This window comes from Panthera leo, chromosome B1 (genome assembly GCF_018350215.1).
Source record: "Panthera leo isolate Ple1 chromosome B1, P.leo_Ple1_pat1.1, whole genome shotgun sequence".
Lineage (NCBI taxonomy): Eukaryota > Metazoa > Chordata > Mammalia > Carnivora > Felidae > Panthera > Panthera leo.
This window is the reverse complement of record NC_056682.1, coordinates 110,923,347-110,946,631: the sequence shown is the minus strand read 5'-3', so window position 1 is coordinate 110,946,631 and position 23,285 is coordinate 110,923,347. Positions and strand designations below refer to the sequence as shown.

The 23,285-nt window shown below is 36.7% G+C and overlaps 1 protein-coding gene across 1 annotated transcript in view; it reads left to right on the top strand.

Annotated features, from left to right (window-relative positions):
- FAM241A (family with sequence similarity 241 member A) overlaps positions 1-22,869 on the top strand; it is a 42,777-nt gene extending 19,908 nt beyond the window's left edge. Inside the window, exon 2 of the mRNA XM_042935677.1 lies at positions 21,126-22,869. Within this exon, the coding sequence (XP_042791611.1) occupies positions 21,126-21,371 (246 nt within the window). The 3' untranslated portion in view covers positions 21,372-22,869. The remainder of the gene's footprint in view (positions 1-21,125) is intronic.
- The last annotated feature ends 416 nt before the right edge of the window (positions 22,870-23,285 follow it).

The following is a 23,285-nucleotide window of genomic DNA, read 5'->3' as shown; positions in this document are numbered from 1 at the left end:
TCCAGTTCCACCCATGTAGTTGCAAATGGCAAGATTTCATTCTTTTTGATTGCCAAGCAATACTCCATTGTATACATATATACCACATCTTCTTTATCCATTCATCCATCAATGGACATTTGGGCTCTTTCCATACTTTGGCTATTGCTGATAGTGCTGCTATAAACATTAGGGTGCATGTGCCCCTTCAAAACAGCATACCTGTATCCCTTGGATAAATACCTAGTAGTGCAATTACTAGGTCATAGGGTAGTTCTATTTTTAATTTTTTGAGGAACCTCTACACTGTCTTCCAGAGTGGCTGCACCAGCTTGCATTCCCACCAGTAGTGCAAAAAAGATCCTCTTTCTCTGCATCCTCGCCAACATCTGTTGTTGCCTGAGTTGTTAATGTTAGCCGTTCTGACAGGTGTGAGGTGGTATCTCATTGTGGTTTTGATTTGTATTTCCCTGATGAGTGATGTTGAGCATTTTTTCATGTGTTGGTTGGCCATCTGGATGTCTTCTTTGGAGAAGTGTCTATTCATGTCTTTTGCCCATTTCTTCACTGGATTATTTGTGGTTTTGGGTGTCGAATTTGATAAGTCCTTTATAGAGTTTGGATACTAACCCTTTTTCTGATCTGTCCTTTGCAAATATCTTCTCCCATTCCGTCAGTTGCCTTTTAGTTTTGCTGAATGTTTCCTTCACTGTGCAGAAAGAAGCTTTTTTATTTTGATGTTTCCCTTGCCTCTGGAGACATGTTGAATAAGAAGTTGCTGTGGGCAAGATCAAAGAGGTTTTTGCCTGCTTTCTCCTCAAGGATTTTGAAGGCTTCCTGTCTTACATTGAGGTCTTTCATCCATTTTGACTTTATTTTTGTGTCTGGTGTAACAAAGTGGTCCAGGTTCATTTTTCTGCATGTTGCTGTCCAGTTTTCCCAGCACCACTTGCTGAAGAGACTGTCTTTATTCCATTGGATATTCTTTCCTGCTTTGTCAAAGATTAGTTGGCCATATGTTTGTGGGCCATTTGTGGGTTCTCTATTCTGTTCCACTGATCTGAGAGTCTGTTTTTGTGCCAGTACCATACTGTATTGATGATCACAGCTTTATTGTACAGCTTGAAGTCCGTGATTGTGATGCCTCCTGCTTTGGTTTTCATTTTCAAGATAGCTTTGGCTATTTGGGGTCTTTTCTGGTTCCATACAAATTTTAGGATTGTTTGTTCTAGCTCTGTGAAGAACGCTGTTGTTATTTTGATAGGGATTGCATTGAATATGTAGATTGCTTCGGGTAGTACTGACATTTTGACAATCTTTGTTCTTCCTACTCAGGAGCATGGAATATTTTTCCATTTTTTTTTTGTGTCTTCTTCAATTTCAACATTTTGCCACTCTTAAACATATCATATTTTGCCTTAAATATACTTGTTTTTATATAAATGTCTACCTCCTTACTAAACTTTTAGCTTCTTAAAGATATAGTCTTATTTATCTAATACATTACAGGCATCAGAAACATGTTTGTTGAATTGGATTGGTTCCATAAATAAAAGTGTTTTTACAAAAAAAATAATTATAAATGTTATATTGAATATATATGATAACTTAAGTTTTACTCTTATATGTATTTGGTATGTTTTCTTCTTTGCTTATGATTTTCTTTCTGGGCTGCCAGGAATTTAATATGGGGAGTAGGAAGAAGGTGATTATCTTAATGCTCAGAGTATTCTTGATTTACTTTTCACATTTCTACATCTTTTACAAACTTTTCCAGGAGCTTATAAATACTAATAAAAAAAGTATTTTAATTATGCTAAAATTACTTTTAAAAACAGATTTGGGTATGACATTTAATATATTGATAACAACTAAGGGAAAAACAGAACTATTCTGAGATTTGAAAATCTGGTTAATTTTCCTAAGGCTTAATTTAAAAAATGAGTTAAGTCAACTAAAGTACTTGCTAGACTCTCCTGAACAACAACAAAAAAAAAAAAAAAAAAAAAAAAAAAAAAGAAATGAAAGTTGCCTCTTTAATGTTGGGTGTGAAAGGAACTGAGAAAGGGGGGAAAAAGAAACTCATTGTTTTTTTTATTTAAACTTTAAATATAACTAAAAAAAAACTTTTCTTAGTGTTAGTAGAAGAACTATTTGATGAAATAGATCCTCAAAAGTTGAGCTTTTATACTCAGAATTTGACATGACAGGACATATGAAAAATAATAAACACTCTTCAAAGGCTTAAGGTCCCAAGACTGATTCAAAAAAAATAGCTATCCACCATTCAGGATCATCCAATTCACTGTTACAGGAATTGTACCTCATTTCATCATCAAAAATAATTAATGTCCAGAAACAACCAAGGCAGAACTTCCAAAACAATGAAGTAAGGAACTCAGGAGGCTTTTCTACCAGCAAAACAACAATTTAACTGATGAAAATTACTTAAAAACTGCAATCATTCAGTCTTTGGGAGTTATTCTAAGTGTATACAGCAAACCAAGAAACATTCATTAGGGAAAATCTACTAAATATCAGAACAGTGAGTTTTTGTGGCATTTGAGCCACAACCCAATCCATTACCTCTCTCTCGTTGCCTCCCCCTCACAGTGTTGTGTTATAGAAGCTACAACCCAAGCATGTGTAGCCAAAAAGCCAACAAGAAGATGAAGTTTCCTCTCTCCCTAACTCCTAGCCTAGAGCTGCAGTTTGATCATGAAGGAGTAGGCCTCTGGTGTTTCTCATCCCCATCCACCCACCCCCACCACCTCCATGTTTTAGGAATTCTGTTCCACATGGGCATGGCTGAGAAGACCACTCCCCTTTTCCCCAACCAGCCCCTACTCTAGCAGAGCAAGCTGAGAATACTGCAGCCCAATTGCCCTGCCCTAACTCACCATGGGGTAGAGGTTCCACACAAAGTAGGGCAAGCCAAGACCAGAGCTGCTCCCCACTTCCATGCCAACTTATAGAGCAGGGAAAAGAGGGTCTGTGTCCCCAGTTCTAGTGCATTGGTGCAGGTGTTCTACCCGGGGGTAAAGGCAGATCATAAGAGTAAAGAGCTCCATAGATCTGAGTAAGAGGACTCTTTGTAAGAAGAAGTGTAGAATTCATGCATGATGGTGTACAATACAGATCTTGATGAAGAGAAATTAAGAGGAGGCTGGTAACCCCATAATGCATCAAAACAACAGAGCAACCAAAAGTTTTAAAGAAAGAACCAGTGAAAGAGTCAGCCAAGAAGAGCCCTCCTGGCATCATAATCAACTGTGTGATCAGGAACGTAGTGTGCATGTGCAAGGCTACACCCACTTAGGAGCAATCAGAGCAGGATGTGGGGCAGACTTGAAAGCATTCCCCAAGTTGCACACAGACCCATCAACACAGGGCAAAAGCCTCAGAAGAACAAGGGGCTTCAACACAACCTGTGATCAAACACTTATTGAACAATAATAAGTTACTCTGACTCAGGGGTAACTCCTAGGAAGCAAGCCTCCTATGATATCGCAGATATTCCTGGCAGTCTGGAGAACTGTGCAGATGCCCAAGGCTGGGTCATCTTAGGAGCAGAGTGGGAACTTCCAAACTACTAGCCCTGCCTGAATGTGGGGCAAACAAGTAAAATCCCTGAACTAGAATAGCAATGTCCAAGCTACAGATACAGCCAGTAGTAGAGAGTAAAAATCAACTGGCAAAGGAGGCTTAAGTGCAACTTTAACCAATAATTCGCTTATGCTAACCCAAGAGCAACCCCTAAATAATGAGTGAGAAAATATGGTGGGAAAATATAAGTAGGAAAATCAGAGGCTGCACATCGCAGGGGAAAAGACGTTGCAAAATTAGTTCAGCCAAGTCACTAAGCAAATAAACAATCAAGCAAACAACAGCAGTGATACTGATAGTGATACTGATGCTACAACAAATAGTTGTAGTTGAGACATGGAAATAAATAGAAAAGTATGACCCATAAACAGGGGAAAAATAGGAAATAGAAAATGCCTTTTATGGGTCCCAGATGATGTATTTAGCAGACAAAGACTCCAAAGCAATATTATAAATACATTCAAAGAACCGAAGGAAACCATGCCTAAAGAATGAAAGTATAATGACAGTGTCTCATCATATAGAGAATATTAAGAGAATTTTTTTAATTAAATGGAAATTCTGGAGTTGAAAAGTATAATAAACCAAATGAAAATTATTTGAACTGGAAGAAGATAAAAATCAGTGAATTTGAAGATAGATCAATAGATATTATACAAGCTGAAGAACAGAAAGAAAAAGCAATTAAAAAAATGAGCACAGCTTAAGAGAATTGGAGGACATGATTAAGCACACCAGATAATATAGGTAATGGGAATAACAAGGAGAGGAGAGCAAAAGAGATAGCAAAAATATTCTAAGATACAATAGCCACAAATTTCTCAAATTAATGAAAAACATTAAGCTACACATCCAAGAAATTCAATAAAGTCCAAGTAGAATAAACACAAAGCAGCCCACATCCAGACATATCATGATCGAAATGTTGAAAGACAAAAAGAAAAAGAAGATCTTGAAAGAAATAAGGGAAAATAACTCATCACAATGGAACCCCAGTAAGATTAATAGTTGACTTCTCATCAGAAATATTGGAGAACAGAAGGCAATAGGGCAACACAAAGTGCAGAAAGTAAAAACCTGTCAATGAACAATCTTATATCCAGCAAAACTATCTTTCAGAAATGAAGGTGAAATATATTCCCAAATAAACAAAAACTGAGAATTTTTTGCCAGAAGATCTGTCTTAAAAGAACTATCAGAGGAAGTTATGAGGATGAAAGCATGTAAACCAGAGAATACTATGAATCCACACACACATAAAAACAAAGAGCACTCGTAAAGGTAATTATGTAGATAATCCCAAAAGATAGTATAATTGCATATATCTTCTCAACTGATTTAAAAAGAATTGCAAAGAACACTATGTACATAATTGTATTGTTGAGCCTAAAACATACTGAAATGTGGTACACTTGACAATATCAGTGCGAGAGGCAGTTGTATTGTTGTGAGGTCTTGTATTGGAGTGAGGAAATGACACTAAATAGGAATTCAAATCCACAGGAAGAAATGAAGAGAACCAGAAGGGAAAGAGGTTGAGAAGACAGATTATATACCAGCCAAAGAACAAGAGATATTAGAAAAAATATAAATGTTTGTTCTTTTATCTTCTTTTTAGACATGTCCTCACAATTGCTTATGACTAGCAACTGGTCCCTTTTCCATGCTTACAAAAGTTCACTTACAAAGACAAAGGGCAAGATTTATAATAAAAGTTAAGGCATGTTCGTGTGTGTGTGTGTGTGTGTGTGTGTGTGTGTGTGTTGTAGGGAGGGAGCATACAAGCTAAAATAAGCCTCTTGAACCATTACAGTACATAATCTTGCCAGGTGCTATGGTTAATGCAATAAGGAAAACATTATTCTGGGATTTAATGTTTTAATTAATTAATAAGGTACTATTTATTAGTGTTCCTTGCATATTGATTTCCCTGGCATGCCGTAATTGGGATATTTACTATTATTTGTTTGGTTACATCTTCCCTACTTTCAATATTCATACATCAATGCTCATGGAGAGGAAGTCTCCTCCATTTAAGATGCTATCTTTGTTCTAGTCCCCAAATTTTCTGTCTTATTAAAAAAATTTGGGTTTTGGCTTTATAAATCTCAACTCATACCTTATGGCTAAGCTATAGAAAATCTTTTACATACTGAGTTTTAAAATGGGGATAGTGTTACCTAACTGGTATGGTGCCATAGTTCTGGAATCAGTCCAAAATTTAATCTTGGTTTTTCCATATACTATCTATGTATTATGTATCTCTAGTTGAGTGAGTGGTCTCAAACACATCATAATACACCTACTTCATAGGGTTGTTTTTCATTTTAAATGGAAATACATAGGAAACAAGCATAGCAGATGTTTAATACAATGTTTATTACCTTAAGGCTTAAATGTGAGTGGGGAGGATGCAGAGAACAGAGGTTTGTGACCACAATAGAATTTATTTTAGAGGACAGTTAGAAAGTAGGATGAATTAGTACAGTGGTTACATATTATACCTCGTAAAATCTTGTAATCTAGGTGGAAGTGCCTAAAATATGGCAGGCACTGAAAATATAAAAGTTAAGAGGGAAAAACATGATTTTTGCTGTTCTGCTACTTACACACCATTGAGGAAGATAAACATGAATTAGATTATCACACAAACAAAACACAAAATTCATCTGATGTAAGGATAGCTATGTGGTATGATAAGAACATTTAATAAGGAGATTTTTCTAGCAGAGAGGCCCAAACAGACTTTCTTGAGAGCTGAAGAATAAAATAGGAATTAATAGACGAAAAGAAGAAGATAGAACATACTGGGCAGAGGAAATAACTTTTAAAAGCTTTCAGTCAAGAAAAGCAAGGGAGTATGAGAGACTCAAATTAGGACAGGGAAAGGAAAGTAAAGAAAGTGAAAGAGGGAACAAAGTATAAGATGAGGCTAAGTGAGAAAAGCTAGTAGAATCATGTAGGAAGAATTAGGTAGATTAAGGAGATATTTAGGATTTAGACATAAAAATCAACAGGACATACTGATGAATTGGATGTAGGAAATGAGGAAAGAATTTTTGCAGATCATTCCTAGGTTTCTGGCTTGTAGAAATTAAGGATGGATATCATTCCTGACAGTCTATCTGTTCAATGAATGAAGACCACTTTTGAGGAGGAAAATCATGGGTTTGGCCTTGTATGTGTTGAGTGTTGAAATATATTCAAGGTATTCAAGTGTAAATGTCAAGAAGGTAGTTGAATATATGGCTGTAATGTGCTAAATAATTGACTTATTGGTAGTAAATGTAACTGTAAGATTTGGGTGAGCTTATTTAGGAAATAAAATGTGCAATGAAGAAAGATGAGGGCTTAGGACCAGAGGTTGAGGACCAATAGCTGGGTTGAGGATGGTGAACTTACAAAGGAGACTGAGAAGGTATAGCCAGAGAGATTAAAGTAGAACCAGGAGAATGTGATGTCCTAAAATGGAAAAGAAGAGAAAAAAAGGTCATTGTGAAGTCTACTTAGGAGTGGAATAAATGAGAGCTGAAAAATGTCTAATTTATTGGTAAGAGTTTATTGGCAACCTTTTCAAGAGCTGTTTTGGTGGTGTAATGGGGACAGAAGCCAGATTGGAATAGGTTGAGATGTGAATGGATGGAGTAATTCTCCAGGGATCTCTTGTACTAAGAGCTTTTGTTTAGGATTGTTTTTTCAAGGATAGTTGTTGTTAAGTAAATAGACTTGGAAGATAGGGATACTGTCTCCTTCTGGAACAGAAAGCAAATTTGTTTGCTGTCCAGTATAATAAAGATAATATCTCCCTCTGGGACAAAGGTTAGACAGGTTTGCCTATAGCCCAAAATAAAAGATGAGAATTCTCAAAGTTCAGAGTTCCTCAGCTGTGATACAAACCCATTGCCTGCAGCATCTACCTGTGCCCCTCTGTATCACCCTATGGGACTTAGGAGGAAAGGGGAACCAGCATCAACATGAAACTCATGCTGCTTCCTGTGGCCTGAAAAATAAAGTCCTTGTCTCTAACCTAAGAGTCTTATGTCTTCTACCAGCATCCATGAAACTGTGATAGGCTAATGTGTTAACCTGTAGGCAGGATAAAATGTCAGTCTCTTATAGTTCTTGACAACCATGAAAAAATGGGAATAAGCCAAGTGAATTGTTTCAAATAGTTGGGCTATGAAAGAGACAAGGCAGAACTAATAGGGGGTGTGGAATGGAGGGAGTCTTTTATTAAGGGGTTAAGATCTAAGCATATACAAATAGTAATGAGGAGCCCTTGAAAGGGAGAGATTGAATATATATGAGACAAAGGATAATGGAAGAGGGATAATCTAGGCTAGGAAAAGATCCTACACATAGGTAAGAGGAATTAGACATAGAAAAAGGAACACTTCCTCATTTCTTTATGAGTAACAAAAGAGAATGGAGAAAGAGGGACATAAACTGAAGTGACTGTTACATTTAGTATCACAAAGTTAAGGAAGCTCTTTTCTGACTACTTCTCTTTTCCCTGAGAAGTAGGTAGTCAGATAAAATGCTAGAGGAGGGGAATAGAAAAAGAGAGGAGCAGGAGATTTGAAAGAAAGAGGAGGTTTGAAATAGTCTATGGGGAGAGCAGAAAAAAATGAGCTGAGCAGAGAAATGAAGTAGGAGTTCAGGGTATTTTAAGATCTTATTAAGGGCTAATGGTCATAAACTAGTGGTACCAGTATACCCAATAGTATGACTTTCTCTAGCATCCTCAGGTACAGGCAGAGAAAATTGTTAAGCTCCTCTAAAATTAAGATTTTGCCCAATGAGACAATGAAGTTTAAAATGTTATTGAAATTCTGGGCCATAGCACTCAAGCTGAATGAGGATAGAGAAGAAAGGAACAGGCTTAGCTAGTGGATTGAGAGAATTTGTACATCAGTGGACTACAAGCCCAGTGTAGTTGGAAAGAGTCACTGGGAGTAGTTGAATAAACAAGTTGAAAGGGGAAGAAGTTGCGGCAAGAAGATTTAGGAGTTGTATTCATTCATTCACTAGTTCTTTCATCCGTTCAATAAGCCTCAATTCACATAACAGTATGTGCTATCTAAAAATTATTTTCCTCTTGCTTGGTATGCCTCTTGAGATGTGTAAATTTACCTGCCTAGGTATGATTTCCTTGGGTTTACATTATTGAGACTGATCCTTCTTGACAGCTAGGGAAGGCCAACCAAAAGTAGCAAGGAGAAATCAGCATTTTAGTTTTTATACTATGTTCTCTGAATGCAGTAAATAACCATTTATCCACTTGTTCTTATGGCAGTTTTTAAAAACAACACTTGGAAAATTATATCTAAAAATTTCTACTTGGATAACCACCATTAATTGCTGTTTTTAACATTATTAATACATTTGTCATGTTAGTTATTGCTAGTAACAGTAAATCCAAGTTTAATGAGGAAATGGCTGAGTACTATAAAAAAGAATACAAGCTTTAGAAGTAACTATCAATACTTACTGTAAAAAAAAATGGATATTAAATGCCATAATGAATGTAAAGTGCTTAACACAATATTTAGCATATAGTACACATTAATTAATAGTGTCTATTATTTTTATCATGGTCATCATCATTATCATCATCATCTATGTTCAAAATTCTTGATTCCAAGTGCAAAAATTTCAACTTCTACTGGATTTTGCAAAATAGGAATTTATTGGCTCATGTAATTAAAAAGACCAAAGGTAGATGCATTAGCTGTATTCAAGTATTGAAACTATATTGACAATATCATTTCCTGGCTTTACTTTATATTGGCTTCATTTATAGAAAGTTTTCCCCTCATGAGAATAAGATGCCCTATATCTTATCAGCTAACCAATAGCGGTGAAAGAAAAAGTGTCTCTTTTTTAATAGTTGCAGCAATGGGGTGCCTGGGTGGCTCAGTTGGTTGGTTATCCTGCTTCAGCTCAGGTCATGATCTCACAGCTCGTGAGTTCGAGCCCCACGTCAGGCTCTGTGCTGACAGCTCAGAGCCTGGAGCCTGCTTCGGATTCTGTGTCTCCCGCTCTCTCTCTCTCTCCCCTCCTCTGCTCATGCGCTCTCTGTGTGTGGGTCAAAAATAAATAAACATTAAAAAAATAGTTGCAGCAAAAGTCTTAGAGTTGTTCCATTGGCCTATCATTGATTACATGTTTATCCCTTAACTAATCATATGTCCAAGGAAATGGAATATTCTGATTGGTCTGCCTAGACCTGGGGAATGGGGACATCTTCAACCAAACACAGGGACTAAGAGTGGATTGGGGATGGTTTTTCCGTAGTTAAGTCAAGGTACTGCTACCAGAAAAAAAGATGTAATAAATACCAAACAGGCAAAATAGCAGATTTCCAATCCTGCACATGTAATCCCGTGCAGTAATACAAATGTAATACTTCAAACAGGAAAAGAGTTGAAAGTGAATTTTAAATTGTCACCCACTCAGCAAAAGCCTGTTTATAGAATGTAGCCTGTGTGCTTCTTAAAGTGAATAAACCGAGGTCCTGCCATACTAATATGCACAGATTGTTCCATAGGTAAGGATGTCCATAGAAAACATCCCACCTCAACTTCTATATAATTAAGTTGTCAAAACATTTGAAGAAAAATACAACTGAATTTAATTATCATGAGAAAGATGATCACTAAGCTGTTAATTATCTCCAGCAACATGGTACAATAGAAAGAGAAGTAAACATCACAAAATATAAATCTACCAAAAATATAATAATAATAATAATAATAATAATAATAATAATTAATGCATATTGAATGATTAGTGTGTGTATTCTAAAAGCTTTTTATCCATTTCTTCATTTTATTACCGATTCTATAAGGTAAGTATTATGTTCCTTTTATACATGGGGAAACTGAGGGTCAGTGATTAAATAATTTGCCTTGAATGTGTGCAAAGCAACATATGAGTCTGTTCTATTTGCTTCCAAAGCCTGTATTATTGTTAGTAGCCTGATGACTTAACCTCATATTCCTTCTTTCTAAAGTAGGGGATTTCGATTTATTTATCTTTAAGGATACTTACCTCTTAAAACTCCCATGATTTGGGGCACCTAGGTGGCTCAATTGGTTGAGTGACTGACTCTTGCTTTCAGCTCAGCTCATGAACTTACAGTTCGTGGGTTCGAGCCCTGTGTGGGGCTCTGCACTGCCAGGGCAGGGCCTGCTTGGAATTCTTTCTCCCTCTCTCTCTGCCCCTCCCCAGCTCATGCTTCCTCTCTCCCTCTCAAAATAAATAAATTAACTTAAAAATATCCTATGATTATGTAAAGGTTCACCTTTAATTTCCCATCATTAATTTTGTGTATCTTTTAAGAAGGTCTTGAAACAATTTTATCACCTCATTATTTTTTTTAAGTTTATTTATTTTTGAGAGAGAGAGCACGCGCGCACTCAAAAAAACGGGGAGGGATAGAGAGAAGGAGAGACAGAATCCCAAGCAGGCTGCACACTGTCAGCGCAGAGCCTGTTGTGGGGCTCAAAGCCACGAACCGTGAGATCATGACCTGAACCAAGATCAAGAATTGGACACTTAACCAGGTACGCCACTGGGGCGCCCCAACCTTTTTATTTTAATGTAAATCTTAAATCATAAAAAATAATGACTATTTTGGTAAAAAAAAAAAAAACACTTCAGTGTGCATGCATATCATAGTACTATTGTACAATCATGAAGGAAACTGCGCTTTTGCCAAATCTTTCATCAGGACCTCACATACAAAGAAAAAATATGCCAAATACACAAAGTGACTAATGTTAGAAGAGAGGGAAAAGCACCGCCTGAATTTCTGCACTGGTGTACCATTTTATGTATGGAGTGTTTTGTTTGGTTGATTTTTGTGTTTTGTTGTTGCTGTTGTTGCCTTATTGCAGTTCTGCCAAGTATATCTCTGCATTCTTGCTTGGACTCTTTTTCCACATTTGTTTTTTTGCTTGTTTTCTTTAGCCAAGACAGCAGAAGAGATGATTTATTGTACATGTGTTACATTCAGCCACAAATGAAAACAGAATTAGTCCCGAAAGTCACAGACAGGTCCAGGGCAAAGAACAAAAACGGACTGTTTTGATATGAGCGAGGCAGGTCTCTCTAAGGTGGCCATTACAATCAAGGGCATGCATGGTCTAGATCCATTGAATCAAGCTCTAGAAAGTAGGCATGTAGTCCAACAATTGGTTCCAAGGTCTCTGGCCTCTAGCTTTCCTTATTTCTGCTCCTGTGACTCCGTGGGACCACAGGATAGTGGTTTACTTGGACCTCTGCCTCATCTTTCTCCTTTTACGCTTCAGCCTGTGCATTCGCTTCTTCCTCCACTTGGCTCTCACAGCATGGAGGTTTCCGAGAAGATCGTGCTAAGGCCGAGAGGTTTGTTTCCACATTTGAGTCTGAATTCTAGTCAATACTGAAAAAGCCATGAAAAATCCACTTAGCTGTTGCAAATAGCTTTGTCTTGTTTAAATTTTTATGTAAGATAAAAATAAAAATTTGAGTAGTTTTTTTGCTTGGTAAACTCACTGTAAACTGAGAAAAGATGTAAAGCAAAAAGAGATGCTGGTGTTCCTTTCAGTTTGTTAAATGTACTCATTCTGTGAAAAATGAAAACGTGTTACATGGTTTTTCTTTTTTCAGACTTCAAATATGTAAAATTTCTCTGCCAAATAAGCAGCATTAGACAGATGCTAGCTATCAATAATATAATAATAACTAGAAGGAGTGTAGTATAGGGATTCATGGTGAGGGAATATAGTATAGTTAATAATTAATTATTCTTAATGGAGTAAGAGTGTCTGGATTCATATCACAGCTCCTTCATTCACTAAGAATAAGTCAATGACCAGACATTTAATACCTGTGAAATTTAGTTTCCTTATCTGCAAATGAGGGAAAATAATAACGCCTCCACAGTTTGTAGAAAGATCAAACAAGATAATGCTTGTAAAGCACAGTGCCTGGCACACAGTAGGCACTTAGTGTGAGCTTTTCTATACCATTAATAATACTGCCACTACTACTATTACTCTGAAAATTATAAGCATGTGAGAGGGAGTCAAGGACTCAAGAACTCATCTGTTTATATTACTCTCTACTATTAAAATACAATGGTTTGGCTAGCAGCTACTATATCTTGTAATCTAGTCTAGAATTTATTTATAAATATTTGAACAAATTCACAACTGTACTCATGGAGGAATAAAATATTTGATGTTACATGTAAGTTTTGTTTATTTTGTGTGGGTATTTTCTAATATTTTGTTATAAAATATTTCTATGGTTAATTCAACAAATATTTATTATTAATAGGCCAGTCACAATACAATATACTAAATACTAATGTAAAAATTTATAAGACATGGCCTTTCCCTTCCTATCAAAGCTAGTGACAGGAAATGGATATACAAAGAAATAATTTTATAATAAAATATTGTGGTAGGCAGAATAATGCCTCCCCAAAGATGTCCATATCTTAATCCTTAGATTTTGTGAATATGATAACTCACATGGCAAAAGAGATTCTGCAGGTGTGATTAAATTTAAGGACCTTGAGATGGGGAGATTATTCTGGATTGTCCCATTGGGCTCGACCTGATCACATGGGTCCTTAAAAGCAGAGAACCTTTCCCTACTGAGATTAGAGAGAAAAGTTAACTACAGAAGAATGGTCAGAAAAACTGCAACATTGCTAGTTTTGAAGATGCAGGAAGGGGGTCAAAGCCAAGGAATATGGATAGCCTTTAGGAGCTGGTGAAGGTAGGCAACTAGATTCTCTCCTAGAACCTCTAGAAAGAAATGCAGTCCTGCTGAGATTAAACTACAGAACTATAAGTTGATAAGTTTTTGTTGTTTTAAGCCACTAAGTTTATAGCAATTTCTTTTATATATATATATATATATATATATATATATATATATATATATATATCTTTATATATACTTATTTATTTATTATTTATTTATTTATTTCATATATATATTTCTTTTATATTTATTTTTTTATTTTTTTATATTTTATTTATTTTCTGTGAGACAGAGCACAAGCAGGGGAGGGGCAGATAGAGAAGGAGGCACAGAATCTGAAGCAGGGCAGGCTCCAAGCTCCAAGCAAGTGTTCAGCACAGAGCCCGATGTGGGGCTAGAATCCACGAACCATGAGATCATGACCTGAGCTGTCACTTAGCCGACTGAGCCAGCCAGGCGCCCCTACAGTAATTTCTTATAGCAGCAATAGAAAACTAATACAAACACAATAAATTGTCTTTACTTAAGGATTATATGTGAACAAATAGAAAATAGAATCATTTTCCAAATTTGTGTCAGAAGAGCTAAGGAGATATTTCCAAGAATACCTACAAAAGTCATTGTTCCAAAGTGGATCACATGCGCTTTCCAAAGCCAGCTTATGGTAGAGGGAAGTTTATTACTCTTAGACTTATTATCACTGGAGCTGTAGGTGGGGTATGCCTCACCTGAGGAATACGGGCTGGAATAAGGTTCTAAGAAGAAAGAAGAAAGAGGATGCTTAATAATATTCAAAACAGAAATACTAACCTATTTAAATCTATACTATACTATAGTACTATAGTACTATATAGTACTATAGTACTATACTATACTAACCATTAAAATCTATACATTGCTTTGAAATTAATAAAATAAAAATAATTTGGAAAATAAAGATCATCTTTTATTTGTCAAGAAGTGAGAAAGGTAGAAAATCTATCAAGATATTGCTCTAATGCTTGCCAGACACATGATCAATTTTCTCCATTTATTCAACAAATATGTATTGAGCTCCTTCTATGTGCTGCTATTCCCAAGACAGCCCCTGCTGTATACTAATATTAGAGGACATCTATCAATGGCCAGCAAAAAACAGATATTGTCCCTATCTTCATGCACAGTGATAGAGACATTCATCAAATAATCACACACACACATTTACACTGATTCAGAATACATTGAAGGAACATTATATAGTGCTATGAGACTGAGTTGAAGCTTAAGCTGAGACTAAATGAAGAGCAGGCATTAACTGAGCAAAGAAGGGAGGGAAGAGTGTGGTAGGCAGAGAAAACAGCAAGTACAAATACGTGGCAGGCAAAAGCACAGCCTGTTTAGGGGCGCCTAGGTAGCTCAGTTGATGAAGCGTCTGACTTCGGCTCAGGTCATGATCTCATAGTTCATGGGTTCAAGCCCCACATCGGGCTCTGTACTGACAGCTCAGAGCCTGGAGGCTGCTTCAGATTCTGTGTCTCCATCTCTCTGTGCCCCTCCCCTGCTCACACTCTATCTCTCTCTCAAAAAATAAACATTAAAAAAAAAAAAAAAAAAAAAGCATAGCCTGTTCAAGAAGTTAAAGACCCATGTGGCTGAAACAGAGAAAGACAAAAGGAGGCTGATGACAGGACGAGGCCAGAGACCCAGAGAGAAGCCAGACTAAGCAGGGCCTCATAGATCGTGTTAAAAAGTCTGGTCTTTATCCTAAAAGCGGGGGGGGGGGGGGGGGGGGGGGGGGGGGGGGGGGGCGGGGTGGTAATTGTATTTGCCATTTAAAAGGATCACTTTGGCTGTGGTGTGGTAAATAGCTTATAGGGGAGCTAAAGAATATGTGCAAGAGCAGTTAGGAAACTTGGAATAGCCAAGGCAAGAGATTTTAGTAGATTATTTTGGGATTACAGCAGCAGATGGAATAGCAATATATACAATAAGGAAGTATTTAGAAGGTAAAATAAAAAGGGTATATGTTGATGAGCTTGCTGTAGGGGGGAGGACGAGGGAGGAGTCATGAATGCCTCAGGTTTCTCACAAATCATCCAGACAGTGTAAGTTCTATTGTAAATAAGAATTTGTAAAAATTACTGAATTGAATTTACTTTTGATATCTGTATGAAACAGACCAGAAAAAGCAAAATTCTGTTCCTTGTTGTGGTGGTTTTGTAACCTTACATGTATTTCATTTTATCTACCATATCCACTACTCAAATCATAATATATTTCTTTCTTCATACAATTTTCCTAATTTTAATGTATCGTAGTAATTCTATGTAACTAACCCAACTTACCAGTTTTGTAAGCTTAAAAAAAAATCATTAAATCTGCTAATTGATGGAAAGAAGGGAGAGATCAAACTAATCAATTATAACCATGCAGGTCTTTATCTCAACTACTGAATCTACAGTGGAGTACTGATGGCAACTCCTACTTGACCTCAGGAACCAACTGTTAAATTCTCAGGAACGTTGTAAGCTAGCTGTTAAGGAGCTTGAAAGTGAGCGCAGCAGGAGCACTAGCTACAGAAACTGGAAAACACTACACAACTGGCAAACAATTCAAATTAGAAATCCACCTACCCCAACTCCCACCCCCCACAAGGCCTTATGAAACATTTACCAGCACACCAATGTTTGTACCTCTTAGAATTGTGGTATTTGAGATGGGTATTCTGGATATAGAAAATACTGTGATGAGATTGACTATAATCTCACTGATTTAAAAATGGTGCAGGAGGGGGACGCCTGGGTGGCTTAGTCGGTTGAGCATCCGACGTTGGCTCAGGTCATTGAGCCTGGAGCCTGCTTCAGATTCTTTGTCTCCCTCTCTCTCTGCCCCTCCCCGGCTCACACTCACTCTCTCAAAAAATAAATAAACATTTAAAAAAAAAAAAAAAGCATAGCCTATTTGAACTCACAGCTGGTGAGTTCAAGCCCCACGTCGGGCTCTGTGCTGACAGCTCAGCCTGGAACCTGCTTCTGATTCTGTGTCTCCCTCTCTCTCTGCCCCTGACCCACTCACATTCTGTCTCTGTCTCTCTCTCTGTCTCTCTCTCTTTCAAAAATAAATAAGCATTGGGGCACCTGGGTGGCTCAGTCGGTTAAGCGTCCGACTTCAGCTCAGGTCACGATCTCGTGGTCCGTGAGTTCGAGCCCCGCGTCGGGCTCTGGGCTGATGGCTCAGAGCCTGGAGCCTGTTTCAGATTCTGTGTCTCCCTCTCCCTGCCCCTCCCCCGTTCATGCTCTGTCTCTCTCTGTCTCAAAAATAAATAAATGTTAAAAAAAATTTTTTTTAAATAAATAAATAAGCATTTAAAAAATAAAAATAAAAATGCTGGGTGTCTGGGTGGCTAAGTCAGTTAAGCCTCTGACTCTTGATTTCAGCTCAGGATCTTGCAGTCGGTCGGTTGGTCATAAGATCGGGCCTGGGTCGGGCTCCACTGGGTGTCAGCCCACTTAAGATTCTCTCTCTCCCTCTCCTTCTGTCTTTCCCGTGAGACTGTATGTGTACTCTCTCAAAAAAACAAATAAATAAAATATGCTGCCTATTTTCCACATTCTTAAATGTTTTTCCTTTAGGATTGTTTGAAACCCATCTAATTCATTGCTGAATATCTTGGATGTTTCCACAGAACTTCATTTGTGAAGATATGCCACTTTAAGCATTCTTCTAATTTTTATTTTTTTCTCTCCTTTAGATTGCCCAGATTAAGAAGTGCTGCAGTAAAGTGGCAAAATTTTAGTAATTATTGAATCTGGCTCTGGATGTATAGGAGATCAGAGTACTATTTTTCTCTAATTTTGTGTGTGCTTGACGTTTTTCATATTAAAATCAGAAGCAGGCTGCAGCAGCCACATCTCACCCAACCCAGTCCTTACTGGATCTTTCACTTCCTGTCCCAATCCCAACAGGTATTCTCGGGATCTGAGCTGATGTGATCCATTGCTGCCTCCCCATCTGGCCTCTAGGAGTTAACTAATTCCTTATTTTGATTTAAATCTTGCAGCACCTACTTCTTCCCTGAAAAACCCACAAGCAGTCTGTAGAAAAATTTAAAGTAAATCTTCAGAAAGAACCATACCAGATTAGGGTAATTTCTTTGTACTACAACCGCAAAAATACTGAAAAAAAAAGTCTTAAAAATCTTCAGTAACCACAGAAAACCCCAAAGTACAACGAGTTCACAGATTAAAAGAAATTGGAAAAAGTAAAAAAGAAAACAAAAAACTTTAATAGAAAGTGAAAAAGAGGCCAGAAATGCTATCAACAATGCAAGACACTGGAGGAGTAGAGAGAAGTGGGGGACCAGAAAAATTATAAACTAAATCAAGTAGTCTTCAAGTTCTGTCCTAAAGAAAAGAAGGGCTTGATCTCAGGCAAGAGCGAGACTTTTTTTTTCTTTTATAATATAGTATATTATTTATGGAACACAAAACAATATGAGAAGCTGAGAAACATAAAATTCACCTAGTCACAGCACATCAGTGAAGAAAAAACTAATTTCGAAATCAAACACAAAGAATAAAGAAAGTTTAACAAATAAATTATAATTCAAGAGAAAATTACCAGTAACAAAGGGGATTATCCATTGTATGGATTAGAAAACTAAAGCTCCTGAAAGTGATTTGGTCAAGGTCATTCAGTTTAAGTGTTGGAGCCTGGATTTGAACTCCCTGGATGTCTCCACAGTATTTTGTTTTTCCCACTCTTTTTTTTGATAGAAATGAAAGTCCAAAACTGACTTTAGGGGAACCTGGGTGGCTCAGTTGGTTGAGCATCCAACTCTTGATTTCAACTCAGGTCATGGTCTCACGGTTTGTGAGTTCCAGCCTCCCATCGGGCTCTGAGCTGACAGTGCCAAGCCTGCTTAAGATCTTCTTTCTCCTTCTCTCTCCCCATCTCCCCCACTCGTGCTGTCTCTCATAAACATTTTTTTAAAAAGCTGATTTTTAAATTACATATAAATATAATTTAAAAATAACTCTGGCTTAAAATTAAAATATAGACTTAACAATGATGCCCCAATAAGTCTCATTTTTCTACTGCTTCATCAAGGACACTCTGTGTTCTACATAAATTACTGTTATGTAGGGAAAGATCACTTAAAGTCATATCAAGAATCATTTTATCTGCTATTGCAAATAAAAATTAGATTTTTTTCACTCCCTCTCTCCTTAAATATATATATATTTATTTATTTATTTATTTATTTATTTATTTATTTATTTATTTATTTAATGTTCTAGAGATAGTGTGCAGGCGAGAGAGAGAGAGAGAGAGAGAGAGAGAGAGAGAATCTCAAGCAGGAGGCTCCACACTCCATGTGGAGTATGACATAAGGCTCAATCCCACAACCGTGGGATCATGACCTGAGCTAAAATCAAGAGTCAGACACCCAACTGACTGAGCCACCCAGGTTTCCCTTAAGTATATACTTTAAATTGTATATATAGACTTGATAATAAGGCATTTTTAATGAAAAAATATTTTTATTTATATATTGACGACTGAAATGATCAAGCTTTGGTTTCTACTAAAGGAATCTAAGTTTGAGTCATATATTTGAAGAGTGCCTCAAAACTTACTCAAATTCACTGGCTTTGTTTGGCAGATGACTTTTGTCTTTTAAGTTTACTTTCCTCTGGCATAGACAGCATACTTAATGGTATTTAATATTTACTTTTTATTGTGTCAAACCCTATACCTAAAGACTTTTTGTTATATAAATAATTCTCCATCTTGCACCTGCTATGAGCTAGTAGGTATTCAGTAAATAATTATTGATTTGAATCATGACTCCTAAGTGCAACTAGATTCAATAAATTATGATGACACCTATATCTCCTACATGACATAGTTTTTCTTTTGTGACTGTATTAGGGTCTAGTGAGGAGAAATTATATCAGTGATTTTAACAAAGATAATTTAATTTAAATAATTGTTAATCAGGCATTGAAGAAGAGAAAAGGCAAAAGAGAACAGTAAGGCGGTGATTTTCTCTGACGGTGGTCAACAGATCAGCATCATAAGCATCAACTGGAAACTTGTCAGAAATGCAGGTTCTCAGACTCCAAACCCTGGCCCCTGGTGATAGGCCCAACAATCTGTGCTTTCACAAGCCCTCCAGGGGATTATCAAACATGCTAAAATTTAAAAACCATGGAGGTAACAACAGCCAGCACTCCAAAGGCCTGGGCAGTAAAGAAAAGATGTGGAATTACTAAAACTGAGAAGATTGGGGAAAGGCTCAGTGGAGCTAAAACTCAGGCTTTCAAAAACCCATCACTACTTGCCTGGTACTGATGTCTGTACACTCAGAGGAGGGACCCTATCAACCTAAGAATGGGATATCTGAGGAGTAGGCACCCACAGATTTGATATAGTGTCTCAAGAAGGCACATGGAGATTAATTCTACAAGTGTTGGGAAATCCCCAAATTTTGAAATCAGTGGCTGCTACAGAAGAAATTACTACTACCAGAGTGAAAAACTGTTGCTAAAGCAAAACAGCACCAACAAACCCATTAGAAGAAAAAAGAACAAATCCCTTCTTCCTTCTTCAGCTGTGCAATGTCCCATTAGTCCCTCTCTTGGCAGAGACTAACAAGGAGGCAAAAATGTTTGTAGAATTCCAAGGATTGGTTTTAAACTGAGGACGGTAACTCAATAACAGGCATGAAGGCCTTAATTATAGTAAGACTGAGAGGTAATAGAAGTAGTAAACATTTTTTGAAAATATTAAACATTTTTTGGCATGTATATGGAGTACACATAGATATTTTCTTGGGAGTTGGCTTCCAGGTGGACTTTCAGACTTCTTGTACAAATGTATTCCAATTTGAAAACTTTGTCTCTTCTGATGGGATTAATAAGAGGCACTTAGGATGTTCGTAGAATTTGGACAAGAGAGTATGCAAGGCCCTACACTGAGGTCTCCTTAGCTAGGACTAAGAATGAAAGATCACAGCAGTAACGGCTGAGGATTGCTCAATGGTAGCAATAAGACTTGCTCAAGTCAGCTGAGTCTAGGTTCCTTAAAGTCTTAGTGTCAAGGGAATGGACTAAACAGCTTACTTACACAAGACAGAGCAATCTGAGGCCCTGCCTCAAAACAGGAGATTGGTAGAAAGGTTATTTTGAAATCATGGTAAATGATAAAGGCAGTACAAACATGATTCCTCATTTAGGGACCTGTCTTTTATAATCCCAGGAAACTAGAAAATGAAGGGAAATGAATCAGCTCCCTCCTTAATCTTATAAATCAGTGTTCTGGTAGTTGAGGGTCCAATGTTAATTCTACAGAAATCAATAAATTAGTGCTTTCCATATTCTTGAGAGTGGGCACACTCACAGTTGTTTTATATGTCAATGAAAAGGAAGACTCCCAAATATTTGTGAGTGATTATCAGAAGTATGCCCAGTACTTTGGGAGAATGATTATTATTGGGAGTCACTATTCTTAAGGACCTTCATTATTCTTAAGGACCTTCCCATGGGGGAGCCTGGGTGTCTCAGTCAATTGAGCATCTGATTCTTGATTTTGGCTCAGGTCATGGATCCCAGGGTCATGGGATCAAGCCCCACATCAGCATCTGTGCTGAGCATGGAACCTGCTTAAGATTCTCTCTCTTTCTCTGCCCCTCTCCCCCACTCACTTACACTCTATCTCTAAAAAAAAAAATTTTTTAAAGGAACCTCATCTATTTCTCATTTTATGTTTTGTGGTTTTTTGTTTTTGTTTTAAAGGATATTGAAGAATCACAAAACCACACTGGCGAGCCTGTTGGAGATGACTACAAAAAGATGGGAACACTTTTTGGTGAACTGAACAAAAACCTCATCAACATGGGCTTCACAAGGATGTATTTTGGAGAACGAATTGTGGAACCAGTAATAGTTATTTTCTTTTGGGTTATGCTGTGGTTCCTTGGTCTACAGGCCCTTGGACTAGTTGCTGTTCTTTGCCTTGTCATTATTTATGTGCAACAGTAAAATATGGCTAAATAAGCCATTGTTTGACATTTGGTAGCCAGATATGTAATTGGTGAAGTTCTATATTTCACTACATGAAAGCCGAAAAATTTGCCTTGTTTCAAATTATGTGCTGTTTTGTAATTAAATTTGTAAGTGGATGTTGTTTAAAATTAAACTCAACTCTTAATTATAACAGGGTTGAACATACATTTTGTAGCTTATTCAAAAGTCTTGTTTTACTACTGTGTTCTGTGCCCACTTTTAAATACCCCTCCCTATTCCCATGCCAAGTCTTAACACCACCAAAAAGTGGGCAGGAAAAATAACTGGATATGGGATTCAAATAGGGCAATAGAGGTGTTGTAAAGAATTCCAACAAAACATTTTAGAATAAAAAGGATGAAACAAGGATATTTAAAATGTTTTAACGGTAGATTTTCCCCACCCATACCCACCAAATAACCCCATGTTATTTGGGAAATAATTTGGATATCTGTGGTTCCTGCTCAGATCAAATCAATATAAATGGTAATTACTATACACTACCTTAAAATTGTGATAAAAATCAGTAAAGCTAGCACATTTTCTAAAGATTGAAAAGAATATATTTATTATGGCTGGTGAAACTTCCCAAGTTCAATGTAACTTTTTTATAATGTAACACTTGGGCCTGGAATCACTTCAGTATATCATTTGAAGTTTTAGACACTTTTGGTGCTAATTACCTTTTGTGAATTTTTTAACTCTCATAAGACATGTCTATTGCTGGCTGTACCCTGTGGCAATGCTGTATTTTCTTGTATCTAACAAGTTGCATATTTTTTTCCTAGAGAGACATTTTCCATGTATTTTTTTCCAGAAATTTACATTTTGTAGTTCTTTTATAACAATTATTCTAAGATTTAAAAAATCTATTTCCTATTTTGGCATGGATTTTTCCCCCAAAATTGATTTATATTATGGCTGAAATTTTTTACTATGCCTTTAAGAAAACAAAAAAAAAATCAGTTCATTTTCTTTGATATTTGTATTGGAAAGGTTCAGTATTACAGTATAAAACCAAATGCTTAAATTTGGAATTTAATAGCCAATTGTAATAATATTCCTCTAAGGCTAAAGCCAAGTCAGTAATTGGCCAGTCATGTTATTAGTGTGTCTTAATTCAGTGCTTTGGGATTTTATATTGAAATAAGCATTTCTTTAAATACACTTTAAAAATAGAAAGTGGCTTAGTGATATTTTGGATTTTGTTAAAGAACCTAAAACCTGTACACTTTTGTCTCAGAGACGTTCTATATACATGAAGGAGGGGTACTAAAGATAATTATCTAAAAACTCAAATTAAGTAAGGGGAAAATGGGACAATGGAATATTTTTGTCTTTGGCAAGGCAGTAACTAAAGAGTGTAAAGTGTTTAATATTCCACGTTGTAAAGTTTTTACCCAATCCTGTTTTTAAAATTTATTCTAGGGGCGCCTGGGTGGCTCAGTCGGTTAAGCGTCCGACTTTGGCTCAGGTCATGATCTCGCGGTCTGTGAGTTCAAGCCCCGCGTCAGGCTCTGTGCTGACAGCTCGGAGCCTGGAGCCTGTTTCAGATTCTGTGTCTCCCTCTCTCTCTGACCCTCCCCCATTCATGCTCTGTCTCTCCCTATCTCAAAAATAAATAAACCCAAAAAAAAAATAAATAAATAAAATAAAAATTTATTCTATAAGTTCTCAGCATCTTCCACGTTGAAGCAGAAAACTGATTAAAAAAAAAATGTTCAAGTTAGATTTCTAAAATCAGATAATCCTGAACACAAATATCAATCAGAGGGCACTAAAAAAAATATTGTGTATTTGTATAAATACAGACCTTTTAAAGTTTGACAAAAAAGGAAGACTTTGTACTATATCATTGTGTTTTTATTGGGTTTGAAATATTTTTATAGT